The sequence below is a fragment of the Desmodus rotundus genome, chromosome 2 (assembly GCF_022682495.2).
Source record: "Desmodus rotundus isolate HL8 chromosome 2, HLdesRot8A.1, whole genome shotgun sequence".
Lineage (NCBI taxonomy): Eukaryota > Metazoa > Chordata > Mammalia > Chiroptera > Phyllostomidae > Desmodus > Desmodus rotundus.
Genome location: NC_071388.1, coordinates 23,848,090 through 23,867,969, shown reverse-complemented (window position 1 = coordinate 23,867,969; position 19,880 = coordinate 23,848,090). Strand labels below are relative to the sequence as shown.

Sequence of the window (19,880 nt, the reverse complement as noted above, 5' to 3'; positions counted from 1 at the left end):
AAAGCTGTGCACTTCTTTCAAAGCCGTTAAATTGCTAAAACATACCATATTTATGCATGCAATATTTGTGTTTTTCTTAAAACACAAGCTTGTTTTTGTCAGATCAAGATACGCCAAAAACTCTACACCAAACATTTTTTTATAATTAAAGCAATCATCAATCCAAGGATTGTCATCCATTTTATTTCATCTCTACATCAAAAAAAAAAAGTAATTTAAAAAAATTTAAATTCCCTTGAAATGATTGGATAAATGAAAATGTAAGTGCCATCACATAATAACAGTAAGCTGACCCTTTGGGAAATGGTTGACTTTCTCAATACAAGGTATTCAAAGCTCATTCAAAAGTGTTCATTTAGAATGCAGATATCAAAGATGATGCAAATGTTCAAGAGAAAATTAGAACTTACCAGATGTTCTAATCCAGCTTTGATGTTTCCAGATTCCCTAAAATAGAAGAATAAAAGTTTTAAATAGTTGCTACACCCTTGTCTGCTCTAATTTTTTTTTTACCTCAAAACTGTTTTATAAACCCTTAGAATTTTTTCATGTATCTTTACTAATGTTCAAATAAAACTCTTTTGAAGGACAAAACAGTTTCCACCAAAAAGGAACAGATAATTTATCTTTACTAGTATTACTATTAAATTGGTATTCCACTAACAGAGAATGTTTCAGACTTTTCGAAGTCGGTACACAACAAAATGAAGTCAGTCCACTATCGCTTTACTGTTAACGTATCTGTTTACTTCACATTAGCTTTTCCAGTAGTTTGTTTTTTCCAACATTATGAAAATGTTCAAACATACAGATTCTATCCACCATCTAGATGCTACAATTGACATTTTACTATATTTGCTTTACCAAATATCCATCCATTAGTGGTTGTATTTTAATATAAAGAATATGCACATAAACAATGTGTTCATAATTTCATAGCTAAACAACTAAATTTTAATAAATTTTTCTTGACATTAATTTTATTAATTTAGTACACACTACAAATCAGGACTTAAGACTATTATAATGCTAAAAAAGCAAACTATCACCAAAGAAAACACAAACATCAAATATATTGATATATTTTAAGTATTTAATTTCTTGCTCTTCATTATAAACAGAACATTGCGATGGAATTAAAAACATAAATACCTATGCAAGTAGAAAGATTTTTTAAATATACATTTGGTGAAATGTGGCAAATAGTTGCAGTTTTTTATCCTGATTTTAGTCTATACTAATTTATTAGTGATAGATGGACTTTGATTTTTCTCTTTGATCAAGCAGTTTAATTCCATCATAAACACCAAGGCTGATTTTTTTAAACATGAAATTACACTTCTACCATATTGCAGAAAAAAATACAGAGCAGTAAACAACCCAAAACAGTATTGCATTCATGTTATTTAATTTTTTTCCTCACGCCTCTTTCTTTCACTGAAGGGCCTTTTATTTCTTTTCTCTTTATTTCTGTCTCCAAGTTTCTTTGCCAAAAATATACTTCTCTGTTTTATTTGTGTTGCTATACAATCTTTCCAAATTTCCCTTTTTTCCCTTCGAATCCGCTGCCTGAAAACTAAACTCATGGCTTCCAACTTTTGCTCTCACTGCCCAGTGTGACATACTGGGAACAAATTCCAGAGTCTACTGATGAGCAAAGCACTCATTTTTAGCCATTCTCTTCTCTTTCTGCTTCTGGCAATCTTAGCAATACCATGTGTACTCAATGTTTAAAAGTGTAAGAATTTCTGAAACTCATTCTCTGGATGCAGTCTTAATGACATATGATAGGAATAAATTACAACAAGGTGTCAGGAAAAGCTAATCGCTACATAAGTAATTATTTTGAACTTTATTATTACAAAGTGCATTTATTGAATCTGAAAGGCAAATGGATCTTTATGTTTTCACAAGGACATTCTTAGATGATTATCTGTGTAATTTGAAATCTAAACAAAAAGAATAACGTATATAGTGAAGCATCTGACAGTGCAATATATACGTGTGCACAACAATAAAATGAAGTCTTCCTTCTATCACCGACTCCCCATTCTCAATCACGAATATTAGCTCTTTGTCCTTCTAAAGACATCTACTTCTGTGTTGACATGTGTGTATGTGCATGTGTGGGTATATTTCTCTCTCCTGTTTTTAAAACCCCAAAAGAAGGAAGTATACTGTACCCGCTGTTTTGTAGCTTCCCTTGACGATCTATCTTAGAGTGTGATCTCTATCACACTGTCACATAATGATTCTTATTAGAAATTAATATTGCAATATAAAAAAACAAAAAATGTTCAGATTCGAAGTGCAAGTCCATAATTCATTACGTGAAACCGTGGGGCGGGACATGCTCCATCAGAATATTTTGGTGCAATATGCCACGTACACCGACAGCATGGCTTGGAGCAGCATCCCGTCATACACGTTAATAATTCTGAAAGAAACATGACTGTCCCCACAAAGTGGGACAAAGTCTCTAAGTAATTTCATTTTAAGGTAGGTTTTGCTGTCAACTGAGTTTGTCACAATATTAGGGAAAATCTCTTAATTCTCTGAGCTGCTTGCATTTTGGAATCAAGGATAAGAAACTATTCCTAAAGAGGGGGAGGGGAAGGGGAAGGAGAAAGGAGCGATTGACTAGGCTATTACATTGCTATGATTCTTTAAAGTAAGTGACATTTAGGAAATATGCTTTTAGAATGGTATGCCTAAAAGAAAACTAGGCATCATCCTTGACACAGCCCTCTCCCTCACTTCCAGGTGTGAACAAAGACATTCAACCACAAGGTCTTCTTAACTATCCAACATCCTTAGTTATCATTTAGATTTAATCACTCTTATCTTCACAGGCACTGGCTATTTTAGGCCTTTTCTTTTCTCTCCCAGATTACTAGAAGACATTACTGGCCTCACCTTTTTTCTCCCACATTATTACAGAGCCTCCTAATGCTTAAAAATCGTGCCTGCCTTGCACCACTTCAATTCATTCTCTACAATACAGAAAAATTGTTCTAAAATATGAGCTCGATCATATCAATTCCCTTCTTAAAGTCAGCAATATCCTTTCTACTATTCTCCTGTTTACTCATTAATGCCCTCTGCTATCTTTCCAAAGCTCTGTCACATGGGAAGTGATGGCAACAGCCACAAAAAATTACTAACCTGGCTTCACTCACTACTGAACCACTTGATCTTTCTACCAGAGATGCCCCTTTTCTCCCAGTCTCTAATTCTACTGATCTAGCTTTAAACAACAAAAAATCCTTCAGGACTTAACTTAGACCATGCCTCCACTGGGGAAACCTTCTCTCTTACTCAGAAATGAAGTCGTGAGTTCTTCCAGTGTGTTCCCATCCACAGAATTTATTACACTTTATTATAAATGTCTATTTACTTGCCCAATGACACCATCAAAATGAAAGCTATTCAAGAACACAGACTGCATCTTTTTAATTTTTATATCCTGGCACCCTACAGAGTGCCTATCAAAGTATGAATTCACCTAATAAAGTTCTGACATCTAATTGTCATAGAACAAGCTTTGAGAGTTGGTGGCAACCAGCTCAGGTCCCTGCATGGCCCTGCACAGCCCGCTCTATCTCCACACCACACAAAAAGCAAGGCAAATGCAACAGTGAGTGGTTGTTTGGGACAGTAGTATTAGGAGTTGTGTATGTGTTTGATGGGCAGTTATTTTACTTTGCTTTTTTTGTATTTTTAAAATTTTTATTGAATTTATTGGGGTGATACTGGTTAGTGTAATTATATAGGTTTCAGGTGTATAATTCGGTAACATGTCATCTGTATATTGTGTTGTGTGTTTTACTACCCCAAGCCAAGTCCCCTGCCATCACCATTTATCCCTCCTTTAACCTTCTTCTACCTCCCCTGACCCTTCTCCTTCCTGCTGGTATTCACCATTCGGTTGCCAGTGTCTATGAGTATTCTGTTGTATAAATGTGCTGTGGCTTTTGTATCCACTCACCTACTGGTGGGCAACTGAGCTGCTATCAAATCTTGGCTATTGCAAGTAAAACTATAATGAATGCAGGGGTGCATATATCCTTTTGAATAACTATGTTTGGTTTCTTCGAGTATATTCCCAGAAGGGGAATCACTGGGTCATACAGCAGTTCCATTTTTAATTTTTTGAGGTAACTCTGTACTGCTTTCCAGAAGGCTGCACCAGTCTGCATTCTCACCATCTGCATGATGGTTTCCTTTCCTCCACATCCTTGCCAGCACTTGTTGGGTGATTTATTGACGGTAGCCATTCTCACAGGTATGCGGTAATAACTCATGTGGTTTCAATTTGCATTTCTCTGATGACTAGTGCTGTTGAGCATCTTTTCATATGTCTATTAGACTTCTGTATGTCCTCTTTAAAGAAGTGTCTACTCAGGTCCTCTGCCCAGTTTGTAATTAGATTTTATTCTTGGTGTTCAGTTTTGTAAATTCTTTATCAATTTTGGATGTTAACCCCTATTGGATGTATCATGGTGAATATGTTCTCCCATACAGTGGGGTGTCTTTTCATTTTGTTGATGGTTTCCTTTGCTGTGCAAAAACTTTTTATTTTGATGTCGTCCCATTTGTTTCTTTTTCTTTTGTTTCCCTTGCCCAAGAAGATATATTAGAAAAAAACAAAACATTGCTATGAGAAATGTCTGAGATTTTACTGCCTACGTTTTCTTATAGGATTTTCATGGTTTCCAATCTAACATTTAAGCCTTTAATCCATTTTCAGTTTATTCTTGTGTGTGGTGTAAATAGGTTAGTATAATTATTTAGGTGGTCTACTTTCATTATTAAATAGACTATCTTTACCTCATTGCATGTTCTTGCCTCCTTTGTCAAATATTAATTGACCATAAAGGTGTGGGTTTATTTCGGTGTTCTCCCTTCTGTTTCATTGATCTATGTATCTGTTTTTCTGCCAGTACCACATTGTGTTTGATTGCTATGGCCTTATAATATAGATTGATTTCAGGTAGTGTCATTTCTCCAACTTTGTTCTTTCTCAAGATGGCTGTGGCTATTTGATGCCTTTTGTAGATCCACATAAATTTGTGGAGTATCTGTTCTAGTTCAGTGAAGTATGCCATTGGTATCTTGATAGGAACTGTGCTGAATCTCTAGATGGCTTTAGGAAGTATGGATATTTTAATGATAATTCTCCCTATCTATGAACACAATACGCTTCCACTACTTTGTATTTCTTCAGTCTCTTTACATCCTTTGTTAAATTTATCCCTAGGTATTTTTTGATGCAATTGTAAATGACACTGTTTTCCCAGTCCCCTTTCTGATAGTTCATTATTGGTGTATAAAAATGGAACTAATTTCTGGGTATTTCTTCTGTATCCTACTAATTAACTGAATTCACTTATTGGTTCTAGTATTTTTTTGGTGGAAACTTTAGGGTACTCTACATATACTATCATGTCATCTCAAATGACAGTTTTACCTCTTCCTTTCCAATGTGGGTGCCTTTTATTTCTGTGTCTTGTCTGACTGCTGTGGCAAGGATATCCAGTACTATGTTGAGTAAGACTGGTAATAGCTGACATCCCTGTCTTGTTACTGATCTTAAAGGAAACGCTTGTAGTTTTTGCCCATTGAGTATGATGTTGATGTGGGTTTGTCATATATACCTTTTATTACATGGAGATATGTTCACTTTTTTCCACATTGCTGAGTTTTTATCATTAAATGGAGGCTGGATTTTATCAAATGCTTTTCCTGCATCTATTGATAAGATCATATGGTTTTATCCTTCATTGTTTATGTGATATATCATGTTTATTGATTTGCAGACATTGTACCAACCTTGCATTCTGTGAATAATTCCACTTGATCGTGGTGTATGATCTTATTAATGTATTGCTGGATCCAGTTTGCTAATATTTTGTTAAGGATTTTAGCATCTACATATATCAGGGATATTGGCCTATAATTCTTTTTCTTTGTAGTGTCTTTATCTACTTTTGGAATTGGGATAATGCTGGCCTCATAAAATGAGTTTCAGAGTCTTCCCTCCTCATGAAAGTTTTGGAATAGTTTGAAAAGGACAGGCGTTAGTTCTTCTTTGAATGTTTGGTAAATTTACCAGTGAAGCCATCCAGTCCAGGACTTTTGTTTGTTGGGAGTATTTTGAATATTGCTTCAATTTAATTAGTCTAATCTGTATATTCAGAGTTCCTGACTCTTCCTGATTCAGTTTTGGGAGACTAAATGTTTCTGGGAATTTATCCATTTCATCTAGATTGTCCAAATTTTTGCTATATAGTTGCTTACAGTAATTTTTAAACAATCTTTTGTATTTCTTTGGTGTCAGTTATCCCTTCTCTTTCATTTCTGATTTATTTATTTGGATTCTTTCTCTTTTTTTCTTGATGAGTCTGGCTAAAGGTTTGTCAATCTTATTTATCCTTTCAAAGAACCAGCTCTTGTTTCATTGACTCTATTTTGTTTATTTCTGCTCTGATCTTTATTACTTCCTTTCTTCTACTCACTTTGGGCTATGTTGGCTGTTCTTTTTCTAGTTTTTTTAAGAGTAGTATTAGATTGTTTGAGATTTTTCTTGTTTCTTGAGGTAGTCTTGTAATGCTATAAATTTCCCTCTCAGGATTGTTTTTGCTGTGTACCACAGATTTTGGATAGTTTCCTCATTTTCCTTTGTTTCAACATATCTTTTGATTTCTTCCTTAATCTCATTGTTAACCCACTCACTGTTTAGTATCATGTTGTTTAGCATCCATATCTTTGTGTGTTTTTCTGTTTTCTTCTTGTGATTGATTTCTAATATCATACCATTATGGTCAGAGAAGATCTTGATATAATTTCAATCTTCTTAAATTTATTAGATACTTGTTTGTATCCTAACGTGTGATTTATTCTTGAAAATATTGTATGTGCACTCAAAAGGAATGTATATTCTGCTGCTTTGGGAAGAAACGCTCTGAAGGTATCTATTAAATCCATGTGGTCTAGTGTGCTATTTAAGGCTGCCATCTCCTTGTTGATTTTCTGTCGGTGTCAATGGGGTGTTAAAATAATGTACTACGACTGTATTAGTGCCTATCTCTCCTTTTATGTCCATCAAGATTTGCTTTACATATTTTGGTGCATAAATGTTTCCTAGGGTTATATCCTCTTGTTGGATCGTTCCCTTTATCTTTATGTAGTGTCCTTCTTTGTCTCTTATTACTGCCTTTATTTTAAAGTCTATTTTGTCAAATATCAGTATTGCTACCCCAGCTTTTTTTCCCTTTTCAATTTGCACGAAATATCTTCTTCCATCCTTTTTACTTTTAATCTGTGTATGTCTTTTGTATACAGTATGTGTGTGTGTGTATGTGTGTATATATATATATATCTTGTTTTCTTATCCATTCAGCTACCCTATGTCTTTTGAGTGGAGCATTTAAGCCATTTACATTTAAAATGATTACTGATATGTATGTATTTATCACCATTTAATTTTTTTAACTATGTCCCCCCCGTTTTTCTTTTTCCTTTTTCTTCTACTTCTTAAAGCAGACCCTCTATCATTTCTTATAATACCTCTACACCTCAGCCCAGGCAGCAGAATCCTCAGCAGGGCAAGGTGACAGGGAGTCCAGAGGATGAGGCTACTGTATTCCCCCAGGCTGATGCCATATGGAAGGGAGTGCTCCACCCAGGAAAGAAAGGCACCTGCACTGTGAGAGAACTCAGCTCAGGAATCCTGGCAGCTGTCTCTTTAGCTCTGTTCCCATTGCCACAAACCCTAGTTTCTCCTCACATGACTCTAGTCCACTCCACCCTTCCTCCACCATTGCCAAGGATAAGTGGCTGTAAATGAGGTTTTCACATTGGCCCTTTAAGAGGGTGCCTATGTCTCTAGTACAGTTCTCCAACTCTCCCTGATGGACAGAATCCCTGTTGACTTTCATAGTAAGATGTGTCTGGGCACCTCTTCCCCATTCTTGTGCTCTGGGCTGGGAAGCCCACCTTGGGATTGAGACTCCACGCTTCTCAGGGGGAACCTTCGGAATCACAGCCACCATCTACGGGAGCAGGGCCAGCCCTTTTTGCATATCTGCTTTCCTACCAGTCTTGTAGTTTCCTCTGTAAATCCTTAGTAATAAATTGTATTTTTTTTGATGGAGTAGGAGGACACAATGGGAAAAGTGGTATATTGAGGTCAGAGTAAAACACTAGAGGCTCTCAACTCTAGTTTTTAAATAACCTGGAGGAGCACCAACCAGAACCTAGACATTTATCCCTCTCCTTAGATTAAAATCACTAGCCAAAGCAGCTATATGTTGTAGGAAGTAAAAGAGAAGCCCATGGAAAATTTCAAGATCTCTGAAGTGTATACACACAGGATTGGAAAAAATAACAAAAGGAGCAACCCCATCTAGAGAAAAATAGAACACACTGAGCAAAAGAATGTAATGTAAGGATAATAACGTTTCAAAAATGAGGATTTTTAGAAATTAAATATGAAAAATGTTATGGAAAAAGAATCAATATACAGTTAAGTAAACTATTATTTAAATTGAAAGAAAAAGTAAAAAGTTTTCAGCATACAAAGTCTTTGTAAATTAACCACACAAAGACATTATTTGAACAAAGTTCTGAGGAATATAATACATTAAGATGAGAAATAAATTTAGGAAGAAGCCAGAAGAGAAAGAAAGTAAAATTGGCACAAAACACAGTAATTATTGTAACCTAAGCAATCAACATCTAAAAAGAAAACTGAAGAAAATTCACCTGTAACAATCTGGAATTAAAATGCAGAGATTTTCAGATTGAGTATGAAACAAATTCCAGCAATGTGTCATTTACAAAAGACACACATAACAAAAGGATTTAGAAGGGTTTCCAGACAAGATATAGTAGAAGATATAACAAGACAAACATAAACCAAAAGAAAGCTAGAGTGGTAATTTCAATGGCAAAATATATTTAAGACACTCACCCCGCCCCCCCAAAATAATATTTTTATGAGATATAAAAGGAGGACATTCTGTTCTAGTAAAAGATATAACAGATTAAGAAATGTTCACTTATATTCAGAAGTTTTGCATTTTCATAAAGCTTAATAAGTGTCATGAATCAGGACACCCAATGTTTCAACAAGTTCTCCATGAAAATCAGTTTTCTCTAGTTTTACTTTGGGCAGAAACACAGAAAGGATGGCCACCTCAGAACAACACAGATAAAGCATCATGCGTTCATGAACACTACACAAGACAGCATGATATATAATCCTGGTTCTAGAAGCAGAATACCTGCACTCAAATGTAAGCTCTTACAAAATAGTTGCATAAGCTTGGGTAATAAGCCCACTTCTCTAAAGCTCAGATTGACATCATGATGTGAAGATTCTCTACAACCTGCCTTACCTAACACATAAGGTTGCAGTGAAAAAGTACATGATAATGTATCTGAAAATACACCATAAATGGCAATGTGCCATAGAAATATGTTATTATAATATATATTTAAATATAAAAGTCTTAAAAGTGGTTCCAAAGTCCTATTAAATTTTTAAAAATAGAGAGGCAAGCTCCAAGACATTGACAGAGGGATCTTGCAACAAATGGTCCTCTTTAAAGGCCTGTCCTCTTTAGTGGTCTGTCTCTTGGGTTGTCCCTGTCATGACTTCATCAATATTTGTGCAACTCCTTTTGCCCTGTGCTGAAAGCAGACTTAATTCAATTATAGGTCTCAAAACTGATAAAATGGTCCTGAAGTGGAAAATGGGAAGAGATTATTGGCAAATGAATAAAGATTTGTATCGAACTAACACACGGGAGTACAGCAGGTCTTTTTTTAATCATTCCCTGTCTTAAATCTTCTGGGAACCATGAGTTTCCCTTCCCCTCATGCAGCACATCGATTTCTGAATTAGACTGCAATATTAAATAATTAATATACTTGCCATGATTGATGTTTTGCATTAGTTGAATATTAGGTTATCAATCAAAATCCACTTGGTTTAATGTAATAATATTGAAAAAGTGTCACGGGTTGTTCATCCAATTTGTAGTTGAGGCAACACAGATAGTAATGTTGGCATAACAGAAGGCTCTAAGCAGGAAATGCAGTGGCTCGACATATACGAGGCAGACATTTTGAAACTAACTGGGACAAGGCTGAGGTTATCCTAAATAAACCTTGTGGCACCTGTCAGTTTCAATATTAGGTCTCCTTCCAGAGGAAGACACTATGCATCAATCATATCATGGCAGGCAAAGAAAAATTAAAATAAAGATACTAATTTACCTTTGTGGTAAAAAGGTTTATTTTGCTAAAGAAAGCATGCTGTAAATCCAGAAACTTGCTATGATAAAGATTATATCCTCTTAAGAAATTACTAACAAGATACACTAAGATTTTTTAGATCTAGTCTTACTAGGAAGGGAAAATATGATAACACTATTACACTAAAGTTATCATTCAGTTAAATGGTATAAGGGAACGAGGCCAGGGAACCACAGTTAATAATGACATTTATTTTGAAAAACAAACAAACATCAAAAAACCTATTTCTTCTGATGATGGCATTCTTCTTTACTTTGAATATATATAGTATCTATACTTCTCAAAATATCAGCTTAGGAAAAAATGCAATTACTTGTTATTCCCAGTAAAAGTACATGATTTTGCTCATCATTTCTTGTTACATCAATCGAAAATCTATTATGAATGTGCTTATAAAAGTAGTACTTTAAAACAAATTAAATAATCAAGAGACATCTAAAAGAAAAGTGACTTTTTGGGTAGGGAGTAGAAAAGTAACAAAATGAATATAAACCAAAACTGTTTCATAGAGCTAGCCAAAAATCCAGTGAATGTTAAAGCATATAATATTCAGAAGCTATATGCAAACAACTAACTGATATAGCTTCAAAGTATCATTTTATGGACCAAGTCTTTAAAAACTAAAAGATTAAATATGTTTATAATTAGTAGTGTCTATGTATTATCCCATACAAAATGTGCATACCCACAGAAATTATAAAAAACAAGTAGCCCCTATAACAATACAACATTTTACAGGTTTCTTATGTCATGAAGAACATTATTCACTTAAAAAAGATTACTATGCTATATCACGGCAGTCAAGGTTTTTAAAAGCCTGAGTTATAAATCATAAAACCACCTAAATCTCCCATTTTAAATAATAATTGGTAAATTTTTATGTGTATAGGACCTTTTCTGTTAAGTATCAAATGTTATTAATGCAAATTTTTGGTCATATATAAATTCTAAGAAAAACCTAGGTTCAAATTGCAACTCTACTAAATAACTTTGCCAAGTTATATATCTTCTCTAATTTTTTCATTCTTAAATTCAAGCCAAGGATTAAAGAAATCAGCACATATATACATAAGTCACTCAATAAATACTGGTTCAATATGACAGACTAATAATGGACCAATTGACTGCATTTCACTTCACAATCAAGAAATATCTACAGATGTTAGCTTTTCTAACCACCTTAAATCTGTTTCAACTGTAGTATCTATATGTGAAAGTCAGTCTACTTTTCAAATAAAATGCATATAAAGAGCTTGGCCCAATATTAACATCCAATAAAAATATCACCTATATCCTGACGTAAGCACATTCTTATATTCTGATCTCTGAAAGGAGGCAGAATAATAAAGTATGTTTAAAATAGAAGGAAAAACAATATCTCAATTACCTAATTTTTTTTTTTTTTTACATTTTAACCCCAGTAAGAAAAATACAGATTAGCACTAAGTACCAGAAAGATCTTACCGGAATTTTTAGTTTTAACGTACCGTGTTTGGTTAGAATACTTCGGATTTTTGTCCTGATTGGAGAATAACTTGCAAATTAGTGGCTCTATATGTATATTCTTATGTTACCCCAGTTCAGAATGCAATGTTCAGATGTTTGTATTATTTTATAAGTAGGTTCTCATCTGACTGATTACTATTTGTAACAAATTTTACTCTAGAACTTATAAATCATCTGCACAGACGAGTGTACCAAGATCACTAAATTTTACATGTACTGTTCTCTTGTAAGATTCTTTAGTTAGTTTTACAAATATTAGGGAGCATATGCTATACTGGGATGAGTTTAAATTAAAAATATTAAACAGTAAGGACTTATGATACACACTGAGCTTATTCCAATGGGTGGCTGAAGACTTAAGTTGGTATGTATCAGGTAAGCCATTTACAATCATTCAGGTAAACAGATTATAGAGTTCACAGAAAGGGCCTACAAAATGAGAGAGAGAGAAACAGAGAGAGATTTTAATATTTTTGAAGCTGTGTTCTAGATAACAGTCTCAGATGAAGAAGCACTAATTACTCAACACCCATTGATCTGATCTAAAAGAACTGCTCAAGGAAATGCTTTAAACACAAGGAGAATTATCCCAGGAAGAGACTTGGAACATCAATAATTGAGCAACTAGCTCCATGAACAATTCAGAGCAGATAACAATAACATAAACATCATCAGCTAAAAGTACCAGTATTAAGACATGGTATTTATGCCTCAGACGTTTAAAACAGTACTGTCCAACCAAGACTAGTACATGAAAGAGTTAATGCCCAAGCCAGGCAGGGAAAATGCATGTGAACATGCTACCTATCTGCTATTTCCCACATACAGGACTAACATTCCTAATCAATGACAATCCTCTTCCCACTGAGTCCAGTTGCAGCACAAGAATCTTAACACTGTGCTCTAAGTAGTCACTGCCAGTCACCCGGAGTTAGCAGGTAAGATGCAACCCATTCACCACCAATTCTTTGAATTCATGTCATTAATCTAGTTCAGGAGAAGTTCAGATGAAGATGAAATTGCCATATGTGCTAGAGTGATTGAGAAATATTTCAAAGAGGAGGGTAATTTTAGCCGCATCCTGAAGGATTGATTACATTTAAGCAGAGTGACTAAGTAGAAAAGAAGAGGCAGGAAGAGTGAGCTCAAAGGTCCCCCATGACCTGATAAAGGTCAAGTAAGGAGAGTCGCCTGCCCAGAATAGATGCATTAAAAGGTCATGTTACTTTTAGTCTTTAATTTTAAATAATTTTTATTATTTAAGTCTTCATGTACATCATGCACATTGTTCATTAATGGAGAGAAAAAAAAAAGTAGAAAGAAAGAAAGAAAACGCTAACAGGGCAGTGGAAGATACAAGCTATGTGCCCTGACCAAGCAGTGCATCCTGGTTGGCAATGCACCCACAGGAAGGCAGGATGCCTTTCCCTAGTATCTACAAAGGGACTAGCATGCCCTGCAAATAAATGCTTATTGTAACAAATTTCAAAATTACATCTGGTTCTAATGAAGAAGAAAATAAAAATCACCGGAAATCCCACCAAAGATAATACCTCAACATATTTTAGTTTTTTTCTCCATTCTCATGCATGCACAGAAACACACTTCTTTTCCCTACAAAAATGGGATCATTGATGTGTTATGTAGCTTAAATTTTTTCCACTAAACAGATTCTCAGATGTCATTAAATATATTTACATAGAATCTGTTTGCTATCCCTCCCAGCCCCGCAATCTGTATGTCCTCTTTGGAGAAACGTGCATTCAGGTCCTTTGTCCATTTAAACAAATTTTTAATTAGATTATTTTTTTTTGGTGTTAAGTTTTGTAAGTTCTTTATAGATTTTGGATATTAACCCCTTATCAATGTATTATTGGTCTCCCATTCAGTGGACTGTCTTTTCCTTTTGTTGATGCTTTTTACTATTTAAATGCTTTTCTGCTCATAAACATACAATGTTAACTTATTCATTACTGTTGAACATTCAAATTGTTTCTGATTATTCTAAATAGAACTGGGATTTAAAATAGAATAACTGATCACTGATTTAACATCATTTATGAATATTATATTGTTTATTTTGCTTGGAATTTTAAAAAGGAGGAATAAACCAATATATTTCACCATCAATACTTAAACCTAAATAATTTAAATTTATATATTTATTATATTTATGTAAGTATAAATTTAAATTTGTATTTAAATATAAAGTATCATTTTTAATTTAGGTACAATTAAAGATAAATTTCTACTTTTAAGGAAGTCCATTATCATAAAAATTATGCCTCAACATCATTAAAGCAATTTCTATCCAATATGTAACGCAGAATCAACAATTCCAAATAGAAGGTAGCAAATACAATAAGTATTCAATTAATATCTTTAGCTGCTAAATTTGAGATAAAATGCAACATGTATATGTTTTCCCAAAGAACAGCAAACTTTCAGTAACTCAAAAATTTGTTTATTCCATTCTTCAATTCTTCAACTCTTGATATTTTTCTTTTCCCTCTGATTTTCTCCTATGTAACTACAATGATACTCTGGAAGGAAACAAAAAACTACGGTGAATGTTAATCAGGTAAGCACCTAATAGGGGTAGGAAATAAAACTACTGAAGTTTTTTCTTTACATAGCGAATCAAAATAAACACTTCAGTGTAGAACTGAAGACTCCAGCCCAAGTCAAAGTTTTTGCTCTTTCCTAAAGATCTCTTTGCACATGCTTGCACTTAAATCTTTGATCACATATATCTAAGTGAACCAACCTTCTCAGAGATTCCACCTCTGAGGAAATGATGAACAGTATGCATGCCAAGCAAAGTAGGAAATGTTTTACAAAAATTAGCCCATTTAATCCTTATAACTTTATTGTAAAGAGATAAAATTATTATCCTTTTTATATTTAGATGAGATAACTGAAGCTTAGAGAGGATAAGTGGATCCCACAGGAGACCCCTCAGCTGGTAAAAGGCAGATTTCAAACCTGGCAGACTGAGTTCATTGTCCAAATTTTAATCAAGAGAGAATTCATTACTGTCGATCTCTAAAAAACTAAAACCTCAACAATAAAACAAAATTTTACAGCATTCTCCTACTCCTTAATTAGAACCATGATTGTGAAGGAGGCTGCAAAGGGGTGAGGATTTAAGTAAAATGAATACTAACCCTTAATGGTATACACTGATTACATTCTCACAATATCCACAAAAATAAAAAATCTATATAAATGGCTAACAAACATTTAGGGAAATATAGTACACAGATCTAAAGATAAAACTAAATTCCATTTTTCACCTAGCAGAAGAGCACACATTAAAACAAGTGATAATGTACCCACTGTTGGCAAGGGTGCAGGGAATCAGCTACCTACATATGCTACTGAGAAGAGCAGAAAATAATATAAGTTTTCCACAGAGCAATTAGAAATGTTAAAATTTCTCAACAACACACATGAAGTCTTTGACCTGATGTTCTACACTAATCACTCCACTGTATTTAATAAAACAAACAAACAAAAAACAAACTGGGAACAAACTAAATGCCCAATAATGGCAAACTACGAAATATAATATGATAAAATCCATAAAACAGAAAACCAGATAGCCATTTAAAATTATGATGTGGTTTTATTCCCATGAAAATGTTCTTGTAGCATATCAAGTTTTTTAAAAGAGCATATCACACAATATACAATGTCATATTTGTTAAAGATAGTTTTATATATGCATGTATACAGTGAGTACATGTGTGTAACTAAAGTTATAACAGTATTTAACAGTGGAATTTCAACAGATTTTTATGTTCATTCTAATTCTTTGTTTATATTTTCTAAAATTTCTTCCATGAAAATACATTCCTGTTGGTCCAATTTTTAAAAAGTATTTTTAAAAAATCCTTACAGCATGTCTATGGAGTATAGTGTCTTCATTTTGTAAATTAAGAGTCTATATCTTAAAGCAGAAAGTAACCTGATAAGTGGCCAAAAATGCTCTATCTGAAACCAAAGCTCAGGCATTTTTTCTCTCATAATAGAAGTGCTCTGCATTAAAGAAAATATGACTAGGTCTACATTCAGCCCCCACTTTTCCTGTTCTTTATACACTTGAAAAACTTTCCCACAAACTATGTGTGCACATGCCTGTTTTCTTCGATGTTCACTTTAAAGACTCAGCCATTTTAAAGACATTTTTGTTCATCTCTGTGCAATCCACAATGTTTAAAACTAACAGAATCTTCCTAAATTTGGTACACGATTATATACAATACAGGTAAATTCAATTTAGAGTTGGAGAATATAAAACTGAAATAGAGATAATAGACAGTTATGTCCCTTCAATAATCGATCCAGATTGTTTCAAGTTCTGACACATTCCCTTCCTTCCCCCATTATGTCTATGAGAGTTTTGATTTCTATCACTTCACACCAAAATTCCTCCAATACACTTCTCTCCCTAACATCTTCATACCTAAGGTCTTCATACCTCAAGTTCATGTCTCTGCCTGCCTTACAATCTGAATAATTTTCTACTGCTATCCAAAATGTACCTCCTCTCAACCAGTCGTCACCTCCATGATTTTGCTCATATATTTATCTACATACAACAGCCTTTTCTTCTTCACTACATCTTCAAAGTCTATACATTTATTGTACAACAACCAAACTCCCACTTCTGCTAGGTTGATAATTTCTTACATCTCTAAACTTACAGTCACTCCTTGACATTCAAAGGGTTAAGTTCCAGGAACTTCTAAATGTCCTAAATTGTGAATGTGCTAATGATGCAAAGTGCTTAAGCAGATTATACTTAGCATATATTACTAATTATTATCAACACTATCATTACTCTCCAGACCCTTCATGAACATTATTCAATATATTAACATCAGAAGGAAACAAAGCCAGTCTGAGATACGACACTGAGCAGTCCTCTCTCACCAGCTAACTGACATGCCCCTGAACATCATCCTCACAGAACATGTTTTAACATCATGGTACATGAAAATTATAAATTCTTACATGCAATGGGCCATGTAGGCCCCTTTTGAAAAGACAGAACATTAAATCTATGGCTACCAAGGTCAACTGCATTGCCCTTATAAAAAATTCTTCCTATTCTAGCAGTTAATACTCAGTGAGTATTTTCTGTGGCTTCTATGTATGCATCCATCCCTCCAGTTAGTTATTTGCTTAAGTAAATCTTCTGCTTTGTTACCACATGAAGTTTGTCATAACCATAGTTATTTGGTGTGCAGTGTCAAAGCTGTACATTAAAGATAAAACTATTTAAGTCTTGGGATATGGTCAATAAAACAATTTTATTTATATATCACTAACATAGGCTAATGTTCACAAAATTAGAATTGGAAGGTCTCATTAGGAAAAGCACAGAAGTAAATAGCACAGCAAAATATTATAAATGCTATGTTAGAATTCTAACTTCATGAGAGTATGGGGTGGGGGGCTTAGTGGGTGGGGAAGAGGTGGAAATGGTGGGTAGCAGAGTCCAGGAAATAGTTCATAAAGGTGATGCTTGAAGCTCCTTCTGACAGAGGCCATTCCCACCACATGGGCTCTAGAATCAGCTTTTCTTTCCTCCACCCTGTACTGCTACTGTGGAGCAATCAGGGGTTGAGGTACTTGATTAGGAGGAAAACTTAAATGGAAAGTAACAATGAAACATATATTCACTTACTTGTAACAGAAGCAAAAAGGAGCACTTGATCCCTAATGTTCCATTTTCCCCTCAAAGAACAGTATGGGTGAGGGTCAGGTGGATACAGTGCAGAGGGGTAGGGGTGGGAGGTGGACAGGACAAAGGGGAGGAAAGTTAATCTCACTGCTGAGGAGCACCAAACAAAAGGCTCTTGCCCCTTAATGGACCAATGGACAGTGGGAGAAAAAGGGGAAAGGACTAGGAATGGAAACATACCGAACCTGGAGAAAAGTACATCAGATCCCAAGTACAGAGGCCTCTGGCTGCAAACACCTAGGCTAGGTAGGAATGCCTCTGGTTGGGTCTAAAAGGTCACACATAGGCCTTGGGACTGGAGCCAAACTTTTCAGCTACCATCCTGCTTATTTCTCTGCTTCCCTCAGCCAAACTTTTTGAAAAACTACATTTACACTATGTCTCCACATTCCTAATTCTATTACATCCAAAAATTACTCCTGCGGGGAGTTACGCAGTGTTTCTGGGTTTCTCCCATGTATACAGGAGTTGTGCTTATTAATAAACTTTAATTTTTTCTCCTGCAAAAAAAAATTACTCTTGCTAAATTCATCACTGATTTCTCCATGTTAACCAAATCCAAAGACCACTTTCCACCCTTCTCTTCATACACTTCTCAGAAGCATTTGATACCGTCGAACACTCCATCCTGCACACCTTCTCCTCATTTGTCTTCTGCGATATTCTACTTCATTCAGTTTTCCTGCACTTTCTCAAAAAAGGACTCCTCAAATCTCCTTTGTAGGTTCACACTCCTCTCCTCAGCCATTAAGAGTTAGAACTCCTGAAGGCTCAGTCCTAAACCCTCATCTTGTGCCATGCTTTTTGGCTAATCCTTCCTGCCCTCAGGCACAGCATTAATAACGAACTGTAGGTAACTGACCAAAAATATGCTCCAGATTCATTTATCCAATTGTCTATTTGACATCTCTATCTGAATGTCTCAAAGTCAAAATACAAAACTTTATACTCAGTGGATCCAAAACTGAAATTTTGAGTTCCTCCATCACGTTTGACCTATTTCAGAATATCCTATTTCAGAAAGAAGTCATATCTTTTATCCTGTTACTCAAGCCAAAATCTTGGGAATCAACCTCTTTACCTTCTTCTCTTATAATACATAATCTATCACTAACTCCTATTGATTCTACATCTTAACTAACAACAGGAACTATCTCTACTTATATCAATACCACCATCCTAGTCCAACTACCATCACCTTCTGCCTAGTTTGTCTTGATTCCCTTGTAGTTATTCTCCCACTTCCACTGTTGCTTCTCTCCCGTGCACCTACCACAAATAATGTAATCATGTGAAAGTGAATCACTTCGTTCTCCTGTTCAGAACTCTTCAATGCCTTTCCATTGAGGCCATCGTGATTTGTACACCTCCACCCCCACCTATATCATTTCTTCTTCAACTATTATTGAGCACAACATTTGAGTCAACTTCTGTGCTGATTGTCAGGGATACAATTATGAACAAAGCAGACTGGGTTGCAAGGAGCTTACAGACAGACATGAAATACTACAATTAATACACAAGTATATGAATTAGTGATTGTGACATGAGTAACATTTTAAAAGTACTGTGAAAAAATAACACATGAACCTATAAAACAGAAAAACCAGTGTACAAGATCTAGTTTAGAAGCTCAAGGAATTCTTCCTTCATCATTCTTCACTGCTACCCTCCCTCACCATACCTTTCTTCAGTATATTTCTCATGCTCTCAAAGATACCCAAAATCTGAACACCATTTCAAATTACGTGAGTTTTAAATCCAAAGTGTCAAATATAGGAAAAAAACACGGAATCAGGAGTAAATTAAAGACAAAAATGCAAAGATTATTCCAGGTGACAGTAACAATGGAACTGCAAGTCCAGGGTCAGCAATGTCAGTGGTGACAGAGGTACCAGTGCCTGGATAACTGTACTGATCCCACGATACAGCTGCCTTAACTCCTATTCATTTTTACAACGTGGTTTTCCAGAGTTCCGCTGATTCCAGAGGCTACCCAACAGTCAGACATAATCTACGTTTATTTGTTTACTTTTAGACTTTTCTAATAGAATCTAAGCTAAATGAAGACGGTTTACATGTAGACAGGAGAACATGTCATGTGGTAAGTCCTTGAGGCCTGAAATAGTCTTACATGTAACACAATTTTTGTTTTTTCTATTTCATATAAAGTGAAAATACAAATGGAGATTCTTCTAGGACTTACTTTCTTACCATAAATAGTTTTACATTGGCCTGCATAAAATAACAAGATCAATTCATGAACACTTTCCACAAAATATTTCTTAGTTGTATTTGA

General features: G+C 34.7%; 1 protein-coding gene across 2 annotated transcripts in view; it reads right to left on the bottom strand.

Annotated features, from left to right (window-relative positions):
• The window catches only part of RSRC1 (arginine and serine rich coiled-coil 1), a 315,530-nt gene that overhangs the window by 162,008 nt on the left and 133,642 nt on the right, over positions 1-19,880 (bottom strand). For both annotated transcript variants that reach the window (XM_045197288.3, XM_024563047.4), the window contains exon 5: positions 411-447. In XM_045197288.3, coding sequence (XP_045053223.2) covers positions 411-447 — 37 coding nt within the window. The remainder of the gene's footprint in view (positions 1-410; positions 448-19,880) is intronic.